The 10,580-nt window shown below is 45.5% G+C and overlaps 1 protein-coding gene across 1 annotated transcript in view; it reads right to left on the reverse strand.

The window, feature by feature from the left end:
• Positions 1-8,166: 8,166 nt before the first annotated feature.
• The window catches only part of BBS4 (Bardet-Biedl syndrome 4), a 58,350-nt gene continuing 55,936 nt past the window's right edge, over positions 8,167-10,580 (reverse strand). The window contains exons 15-16 of the mRNA XM_034660706.1: positions 9,666-9,705; positions 8,167-9,122 (exon numbers count right to left, since the gene is read on the reverse strand). Of these exons, the coding sequence (XP_034516597.1) occupies positions 9,010-9,122; positions 9,666-9,705 (153 nt within the window). The 3' untranslated portion in view covers positions 8,167-9,009. The remainder of the gene's footprint in view (positions 9,123-9,665; positions 9,706-10,580) is intronic.

Genomic DNA, 10,580 nt, shown 5'->3' on the forward strand with positions numbered 1-10,580 from the left:
GTGGTTTAAGGCGACAGAAGACAGTAGTATCAAGTCGCCAAGCCACCCAAACAGCAGTCTGAGAGAGTGCGGTGAGCCTTCTCAGTTGTTTGGAGAGCAGTGTAAACGTGGCAGCTGCCGGCAGGCCCGCCTAGGTCGGGGGGAAGCAGTTCCTACCTGGCTCAGAGCCCCTTCTGGAACCTCAGAGCAACCTCAGGTTCTGCATTTATGACCTCCCCCTCCCCGCTACGGGTAAGAAGGACAGGTTTGATCACTCCTTCAAAGAGAATTTAAGCCTAGAGCTTGAAACTCAGAGCAAGTAGCTTATTAAGGAAATTTCTGGCTGCTGCCTCATCAGTCTCTGCGTCCAAGCTCCATTAAAATAATTAAGCACCAAGCTTCTAGCCTGTTTGTATCAGAAAGGCCTAGTTCTGTGTTCCCAAGAAGAATTAGAGTAACTCCTCAACTCCCGTTGTAAACCCAAGACTTTGAGAGTACTGGGGTGTTTTCCGCAGGACGTTTTCTTTATCCCGGCGCCGTCTGCTCTGCCCTCCGTTAGTACGTACACTTTCTCCAGTCCGCGTGGTGATGTCAATAAAGTATAATCAGCACGTACCGTAGAGCAGCATTTTTCAAAAGATGGGTCCTGAAGTATCTATAGTCACCAAATCAGTTCGGTGGTTAACACAAAAGTATCAACACGCATCAGGCTCTTAGGGCAAGAATTCCTCCTTGTGAAGCTGCACGGAGTTAGGAATGTGCACGGCCCCTCCAAACGTCCCACTTTTGAGAAGGCAGCTAAGCTTTGCCAGGAAGCAGGGACTCTAGCACCTGGGACAGGCTTCGTGGAAGTGAGCCGACCGGAGAAAGCGCACACGTGGCCGCAGGCCTCTCCCCCGAGCTCAGAACTGTATTTTACAAACGTTTCCCCGTGAGAAAATCCGCGGGACTAGAAAAGGCCTGGTGAGAAATAAGCCTCCCTACAAATGTTCCTGCACTCACTCTTACATTCGCTTGAAATGGTTTAACGCCCAGGGCAAAGCGCCGGCACACCGAACACTGTGGAGACGAGAATTTGGCCAAAAATCGTCCTCTCCATCATGCAGACTGAGTTTGCATTATTCTGGCTAGTTGGTGGGGGGGGCTCATTCTGTGCAGGGTGTTGAGATGGCAGGTATTGTGTGACAGGGCCATACTACCTGTACGGAGCCTCACTTCGTTCATCCGTAAAACGGGGTGCGGGGTGGTCCCTCCCCTTAGGGTTCTTGATGATCAAGGAGACTGCTGTGCAAAATATTTAGCGCAGTACATGGCACGTATTTAAAAGCTTAGTAATTGTCAGTTACCAGTACTGAACTAAACAGGCAATTTTCTGGGTCTCTTTAGGACTCTTTTAAAACCTTGAAAAGCTACCACAATGATAACTTAACATTTCACTCTGGGGTCTTGTAGGCAAAAATTTTCCTACCGTGGACCTACACAGATGTCAAGTGTACCACTTGGTAGTTTTGACAAATGCATATGCCTGTCTAACCCAAATGCCTAGCCAGATACAGAATGTTCCCGTCACTCCAAAGTGCCTGAACCATTTTACTCCCAGCAATGCTGTGTGACAGTTCTGGTGGCTTCTCCATTGGCACCAAGATTCAGGGGGTGTCCATATTTAATTGTAGCCATTCCGAAGGGTACGTGGTGGTATTTCACCGTAGTCTAATTTTGCATCTCCCCAATGATGAGTAGTGAGCATTTTTTTTTTACATGTTTATCAGCCATTCATGTATCTGTGAAGTGTCCAAATCTGCCTACTTTTTTTTTTTTTTCAGTTGGGTGCTTTTGTATATACTGTTGTTTGGGTGGTTAGTTTTATTATTGATTTGTAGGAGTTCTTTATATATTGCAGCCTGTAGACAGATACTCATTTTCTTCCTGGTTACTGTTTTGAAGCCCTGAACTGTTCCTGTCGTGCCTGTAGTCTCATTATTTTCTTCTAGGAACTTTACAATTTTAGGTTTTACACTTCGGTCTATACTCCATTTTCAGTGGCTTTTTGTGGCTGGTGTTACGTTGGGATCAGACTCCCTTTTTTCTACACAGCTACCCAGTGGTTCTGACACAGACTTTCCTTCTCCCGCTGCATTGCTTTCATGCCTTTATCAAAAATGACTGTGTAAGTGTAGGTCTGTTTATTGATCTGTTTGGCTGTCCCGATGCCAGTACCACGTAATTGCTATTCTGGCCAAGCTTCGCAGTGAGGTGGTGCATGTAAGTCCTTCGACTTGGTTCAAGATCACCTTGGATGTGCCAAGTCCTTTGTATCTTCCTCACATTTTAGAACCCTTGTCACTTTCTACCCCAAAACTCATTGGGCTTGTGATAGGAATCCGTAGACCTATTTGGAAAGAATTTCTACCTCAGCGAGAGTTAGTTTTCCAGCATGTGAACGCGGCCTAGCTCTCTCTCCCGGTCTTTTTCACGGCGATGCTCTGTAATTTTCAGGGTACAGGTGCTAACGTGTAAGTTCATTCCTAGGTACCTCACGTCAGTAGTGCTTGACAGTTTTGTAAATGGATTTTTGGAATTTCATGTTCAAACGCTTCCTTGCTGGCATATAACAGTGTCATTGATTTTTCGTACACTGACCTTGCCAGATCCAGTTATCCCTTGTGGTACCTTCCTTTACTTTAGGATTCCTCGGGTTTTTCTACGTCAGCGACCGTGTCCTTTGTGACGTTTTCTCTCTGCTACACCTCTTTATTTCCTGCCTTTGTAGCACTGACTAGAACCTCTGCTATAATGTTGAACAAAAGGGATAGAAGTGGTCCTGATCTTAGAAGCAGGGTGTTGAGTGTTTTAGTACTAAATGTGGTATTCACTGCACCTTTTGTCAGGTTGCCGTTACCTCTTATTCCTGATTTGCCAGGGTTTTTTTATGATGGCTTTTTAAAAATTGCTTTTTCTGTATGCTACTGAAATCATGGGACTTTTCTCATTTATTTTGTTAACACATGAAAGTACTTTGATTTTCAAATAGTACACCGAGAGTTAAATTTAAAATTATCCTGGGATAACCCCAACTCGGTCATGATATATATAGTAACCTTTTATATACTGCCAGATTTTATGTGCTAATATTAATTTGCTAATACATTGTTAAGGACTGTTGTACCCATGTTCATGCAGAATAATGGGCATCGTTTCCTTATTCTGTAATGTCTTTGTCCAGTTTTGATATCGGGGTTATGCTGGCCTCATAAAAACAAGTTGGGAAGCTTTTGTTCCTATTTTCTAAAAATTTTTGTAAAGTTGGATTTAATAAAATTTGCCAGCTAAATCATCTGGGCCAGGAGTTTGCTTCAGGTAGGTTTTGATTTACAAATTCAATTTCTTTGATAGACTTTTAATATTAAGGCTTTATATTTCATTTCAAGTTCAGTATGTTCTTTCTCAAAGATGTCTGTTGCGTCCAAGTTGTCCATCTTATTGTTATAAATGGTTCATAATGTTCCTTGATCTTTCTCACTTCCGTAGGATCTGTAATGCTAGCCCCTTCTTCATTCCTGATATCTTCATGTCCTGATTTGTCTCCTCCTTTTTCCTTCATCAGTTTAGCTGGGGATTTGTCTTTTTTTTTTTTTTAATAGAACTTCTGGCTTTTTAGATCTTTAATATTTGTCTGCTCTGTAGTTATTTAGGGTTTATTTTGTTCTTCTTTTTCTAGCTTAAGGTAGAAACCTCTATCACTGGTTTTCTGCCTTTCTTCTGTTCTAATAGAAGCATTTACAGCTAGAAGTTTCCTATAAGCACTGCTTTTAGCTGAGTCCTACAAATTGTGATTTGTTTTCATTATTCAAAATATTTTCTCTTTTGATCTCTTTCTTGACTTATGAGTTACTACAAGTGTGTGTTTAGTTTCCAAATACTTAGGGGTTTTCTACATATCTTGTTATTAATTTTTTTTATTATGTTCAATTAGCCAACATATAATACATCATTAGTTTTTGATGTAGTATTCAACGATTCATTAGTTGCGTATAACACCCAGTGCTCATCACCACATGTGCGCTCCTTAATACCCATCACCCGGTTACCCCATCCCCCCCACCCCCTCCCTTCTTTAACCCTCAGTTTGGTTCCCAGAGTCCAGAGTCTCTCACGGTTTGTCTCCCTCTGTGATTTCTTCCCAGTTTTCCCTCCCTTCCCCTGTGGTCCTCCACGCTATTCCTTATGTTCCACATATGAGTGAAACCATATGATAACTGTCTTTCTCTGCTTGACTTATTTCACTTAGCATGCTCTCCTCCAGTCCCATCCATGTCGATGCACGTGGTGGGTATTTGTCCTTTCTGATGGCTGAGTAATAGTCCATTGTATATATGAACCACCTCTTCTTTATCCATTCATCTGTTGAAGGGCATCTCGGCTCCTTCCATAATTTGGCTATTGTGGACAATGCTGCTATGAACATTGGGGTGCATGTGCCCCTTCTTTTCACTACGTCTGTATCTTTGGGGTAAATACCTAGTAGTGCAATTGCTGGGTCGTAGGGTAGCTCTATTCTTAACATCTTGAGGAACCTCCATACTGTTTTCCAGAGTGGCTGTACCAGCTTGCATTCCCACCAACAGTGTAAGAGGGTTCCCCTTTCTCCACATCCTCGCCAACATTTGTTATTTCCTGTTTTGTTAATTTTTACCATTCTGACTGGTGTAAGGTGGTATCTTATTGTGGTTTTGATTTGTATTTCCCTGATGGCTAGTGATGTTGAACGTTTTTTCATGTGTCTGTTAGCCATTTTTATGTCTTCTTTGGAGAAGTGTCTGTTCATGTCTTCTGCCCATTTCTTGACTTGATTATTTGTTTTGGGAGAATATATTTGCAAATGACATTATGGATCAAGGGCTGGTATTCAAGATCTGTAAAGAACTTCTCAAACTCAACATCCAAAAAATAAATAATCCAGTCAATAAATGGGCAGAAGACATGAACAGACACTTCTTCAATGAAGACACACAACTGTTACTAATTTCTAATAGAATTTCACTGTGGTCAGAGATCATATTGTGTAAATTTCAGTCTTTTCACTCTGAGACCTATTGTATGGCCCAGTACATGGTCTGTCCTGCTGAATGTCCTAGGAGCACTTGCAGCACAGTCTGCAGTTGTAGCTCGTAGTGTTCTGTTAATGCCAGTTAAGTCGAGGTGGTTTGTATGTGCTGTTACACTCACTGTCCAATTCTAACAATTGCTGAAAGAGGGAGTGCTAACATCCAACCAAGATTGTGGATTTAATTCCATCAATTTTTACTTCATGTATTTAGAAGTCATGCTGTTAGGTGCATACATATTTGTTATGTGTCTTCTACTGAATTGAACTTTTTATTATTATGAAATGTCCCTCTATTTCCAGCAAGGCTCCTTGTTTTGAAGTCTACTTTATCTGACATTAATAGAGCTCTCCAGACTCAGGCCTGTAGCTTGAATGGTATAGTTTTTTCCATCCTTTTGCTTTCCATGGCAGATTTGTTTATCCTTTCTCTACTTTTTAATTGGAGAGTACAGTCCAGTTACTTTTTTAAGTCTAATTACGTTTTAATGTAGTTATGAACATGATTGGACTCACATTTAACATTTTGCTATTTATTTTGTCTTTGTCCCATCTTTTTCTTTTTGGTTCCTTGGTTCTTTCCGTCCTGCCCTTTAGGGGAGGAGGGTACTGACTGAATATTTTTTTGAATTTTGATTTCCAGAGGCACCTGGCTGGCTCGGTCGGAAGAGTGTGCAACTCTTGATCTCAGGGTCGGGAGTTTGAGCCCCGTGTTGGGTGTAGAGATGACTTTAAAAAAAAAAATCGTAGGGGCGCCTGGGTGGTTCATTCGGTTGAGTGCCCCCACTATTGGTTTCAGCTCAAGTCATGATCTCATGGGTTGTGGGATCGAGTCCTGTGTCGGGCTCTGCACTCAGTGGGGAGTCTGCTTGAAGATTCTGCCCCAAGCCCCCTCTGTCAAGTAAATAAATCTTTAAAAAAAAATTAAACCTTTCAATCCTCAAGTTCAATGTACCCCCTCCCTTAGTTACAGTTATACATGTAAACCTCACAATTTTTTTCTTGGAACAGTCATAGCATTTTAAAAAAATTAAACCTACATAGTGTTTTATATTTAGCTCCTTACTTATGTTATCTTTGGAGGATTGGTCCAACATGAGCTATTCTGCCATTATCAGACAATAATGATTCCTCCTTAAAAACAAAATGATCATGGGGCACCTGGGTGGCTCAATTGGTTAAGCATCTGATCTTGATTTGGGCTCAGGTCATATCTCAGCATTGAGGTCGAGCCCCATCAGGTTCCATGCTGGGTGTGGAACCTGCTAAGATTCTCTCCCCCTTTGCCCCTCCCTGCTCCTTCTCAAAAACAAAATGATTATAATCATACATTCCAAAGCTTTACTGTCTTTGGAATACAGTTTTGTACTAATATTACTCCGTAAAAAGGGCACTTTTCCCATATACTAGGTTATACTTGCAATTTCTTGCCTCAGTTCAAGCCATCTAAAACCACGTCTGTGTCTGTGATCATGTACTTTGCCTCATTTTCCTAATACTGTGAAACACTGTGATGACATGAGCAACTCCCATATTAGAAATTAGAATAGGGGGCGCCTGGGTAGTGCAGTCGTTAAGCGTCTGCCTTCGGCTCAGGGCATGATCCTGGTGTTCTGGGATCGAGCCCCACATCAGGTTCCTCCGCTGGGAGCCTGCTTCTTCCTCTCCCACTCCCCCAGCTTGTGTTCCCTCTCTCGCTGGCTGTCTCTGTCAAATTTTATTTATATAAAATCTTAAAAAAAAAATTAGAATAGCTCCTTTCTCACCAGAGTGAATGGGAAGCTGCAAATCCACATGCCCCAAAGACTGGGCAGGTGTGACCTAGTACAGCTGAGCCCCGAACAACGTGGGCTTGAACTGCGCAGGCCCGCTTATATGTGGATTTTTTTCAGTAAACGCACTGGAAAATTTTTTGGAGATCTGTAACAATTTGAAAAAACTCCGATGAATCACGTAGCTTAGAGATGTCAAAAAAATTAAGAAAAAGGTATGTTATGAATACATGGATAACAGTTAAGAGCAGGAGCTCTGCATCCAGACCTGGGTTCAAATCCTGATCTGCCATTTTCCTTGGAAAACTCATTTTACCTCTCCCAACCCCCACTTCCTCCCTTACAGAGAGGGGGTAATAGTGTCGCTCTGTTGGGAGGGCTCAGGGAGACCGAGCCCTTCCTGAACCTGTCCTTCCCTGGCCTCCCCGAACACCCCTGTCCAGGGTCTGTCTCTTCTATCACTGTCCCTTGCTTCCGTCTCCTCCATGGGCTCTTCTGCTTCTCTCTTTAAATACTGGTTTCCTGTTTTCGGTCCCCCCGTCGTCTTGTTCCTAGCTTTCCTCTGGGGACTCCTTTCAAATCTGTGATCTTTCAAATCTCCTTTCAAATCGCTTCAGCGATCACCCAAATCAAGTTACTCCTGCATTTTTACCTTCAAGCCAGATTTCACACCTGAAATCTGGCTGTTCAGGTGTCTGCTATCACCATCTGAATGTCTCAAAGCCAAACCTAAAGCTAGACGCCACAACCCTCCCCCCGCATCCCCCCGATGGTCCTCTTCTCTGGTTCGTGTACGTCTCCCCAGCGGCACGTGCCCACGCGACAGTCTGTTCTCGGCTGCTACCTCAGCCCCCAGCTCCTGTTGACCTGAGCCCCTCTGCTCCTCTGAGTTTATACCCGTACTGTTTCTGTGTCACAGGCACGCCAGACTCCACACCAAGAGAGAGCTTTCTCAGCCGCTCAGGGTGTAGACCCCGGGTCAGCCACACCTGCCGCGGGACAAGGGAGCTGCTGCCGCTATGCTACCATGTGTCTCTGAGACACGAGAACCACAGTTTTCTGTCACTTAGCTGCTGCCTCAATGTCAAAACAGACCCAGTCATGATACAAAAACCTCCTTAGTTTGGTTTGGCAATAGGTCTGCTGTCCTCACCTTCAAGTTCTGGTGATTATAGGGTGCGTGACGGGCAAAGTGGGGACTGGCCCCCACGCGGACGCTCTGCTGACCCTAAGCCCGAACCTGGCCTTGAGGTGCCTTCTCTAGTTCCAGGCTCGTTTTGGGAAGTAGGTAAGAGAAGACTGCGACACAGGTTCTTTTAAAAAGGTTTTATTGTGATCTCTTCTTTTTACACCTAAGTAAAACCTTCCCCAAAGGGATGATGATACATACTCTTCATTCTAAAAAGGACATACGGGTGATGTACTGCGAGCATCTGGCCACGGGCATCACTGATTGTTTTACATAAAAATTAAACAGCTCTGCTTTTTTCCTTTTCATGCTTGGTGCTGATGCCAGCCCAGCCCTGCCCCCCCGCCTCTCATCATACTGACATGATCTGGCTCCACGTACGCTCTCACGTCTCAGAAACAAGATAAAGGACTTGTTCCGGATTCCCCTGGACAGATGCAGCCGGAATATCCAACAGGCTGGGCCTCAATTTAGAGAGGTTTTTCTCATCATTTCCCCCTTAAATGTAGACTGTTAGAGCCGGATTACTAATCCAAGATTTGTGTTTGCCTTCGGGGCTGACGAGCCCCACAGCCCGCAGGTCGCCTCCGCTAAGCCAAGGCTTTATCGTAGCAGGGCTCCGGGGCAGAGGTTGTGCAGACTTTCCTTCCACAGAGGAAGGGGTCAGTCATCCAGGAGGTGAAGGTCATTTCAGAAGCAAACAGCATCATGTGCCCGACTGGTTCCTGGAGCTACAAACCCAGAGCCACGAGCCTCGCGCTTAGGCCTAAAGGGCCTGTCGGGGCTCTCTCCTGTCCGGCTGACGGGCTAGCGGGAGGCCGCGTCGGCCGCAGCTCCTTGCGATCGTAACACGTCCTGTGTCCCTTGGTTCCCAAGGAACACGCTGGCCCCTTTGCTGCCCGTGTCACATGACCTTTCCTAATCTGCTACATCCTCACCAGAGAAACCCCCGCTCTGGGCTCATCCTACTCCTGTTTTTCTCTTATTTGTGCTGCTGCTTCGGCTGGATGTGCTTCCGCAGTGGGCTCTGGCTCCAGAGGCAGAGACGGTGGCTTTGTGAGCTGGGACGTCCCTGCACCTAGTAACAGAACAAACAGTGTGAGTTCTCAGTTCCACAGTGCTGGAAGAAATCATTATTTTTATTGTCAAATTTCAAAAAGAAACCTCGCATCTTCTAGGATCAGTGGGACTGTGGCCTATTTTTGCAGCTATGAAGTTAGACCACAGGCAAGAATGAAAGCAACAGTCCAGTTTGCCTTAAGTGACTCACTGAGAAAGACCCTCGATCACCCACCCCATGCTGACTTAGGCAGCCTTGCTTTAACTTTCCCTGCTTTATCGTAACAGAAGGTACTGTCGTGGATTGCTAAACTTGAACAGGGTAAAGCCCCAGAGTTTTAACCACTCACCTAAGCCTGCCAGTAGCTGTTCCCTCCTGCACAACTTGCCTTAAGAAAGCAAGCGCCGCTTTGGCCAGCACATGGCTTGTTTCCCCTTCCAGGAAACACTACTTCGATGTGTTCTGAGTGGGAAAAGTGTAAGCCTCACTTCAAGCTGTCACCTCTCTGGGGCGCGTGCGGTGTGAACCGAGGACTCCGTGGAGCTGTGTGTAGCCCCCTACCTGAGGGGAGCTTCCTGTGTGCGGCTGCGGAAGACATCGCCTGTCCCAGGGCTTGATTAGAGCCCAGAGGCTGCTGGAAACCNTTGGACAGATGCAGCCGGAATATCCAACAGGCTGGGCCTCAATTTAGAGAGGTTTTTCTCATCATTTCCCCCTTAAATGTAGACTGTTAGAGCCGGATTACTAATCCAAGATTTGTGTTTGCCTTCGGGGCTGACGAGCCCCACAGCCCGCAGGTCGCCTCCGCTAAGCCAAGGCTTTATCGTAGCAGGGCTCCGGGGCAGAGGTTGTGCAGACTTTCCTTCCACAGAGGAAGGGGTCAGTCATCCAGGAGGTGAAGGTCATTTCAGAAGCAAACAGCATCATGTGCCCGACTGGTTCCTGGAGCTACAAACCCAGAGCCACGAGCCTCGCGCTTAGGCCTAAAGGGCCTGTCGGGGCTCTCTCCTGTCCGGCTGACGGGCTAGCGGGAGGCCGCGTCGGCCGCAGCTCCTTGCGATCGTAACACGTCCTGTGTCCCTTGGTTCCCAAGGAACACGCTGGCCCCTTTGCTGCCCGTGTCACATGACCTTTCCTAATCTGCTACATCCTCACCAGAGAAACCCCCGCTCTGGGCTCATCCTACTCCTGTTTTTCTCTTATTTGTGCTGCTGCTTCGGCTGGATGTGCTTCCGCAGTGAGCTCTGGCTCCAGAGGCAGAGACGGTGGCTTTGTGAGCTGGGACGTCCCTGCACCTAGTAACAGAACAAACAGTGTGAGTTCTCAGTTCCACAGTGCTGGAAGAAATCATTATTTTTATTGTCAAATTTCAAAAAGAAACCTCGCATCTTCTAGGATCAGTGGGACTGTGGCCTATTTTTGCAGCTATGAAGTTAGACCACAGGCAAGAATGAAAGCAACAGTCCAGTTTGCCTT

The sequence above is a fragment of the Ailuropoda melanoleuca genome, chromosome 5 (genome assembly GCF_002007445.2).
Source record: "Ailuropoda melanoleuca isolate Jingjing chromosome 5, ASM200744v2, whole genome shotgun sequence".
Taxonomy (NCBI): Eukaryota; Metazoa; Chordata; class Mammalia; order Carnivora; family Ursidae; genus Ailuropoda; species Ailuropoda melanoleuca.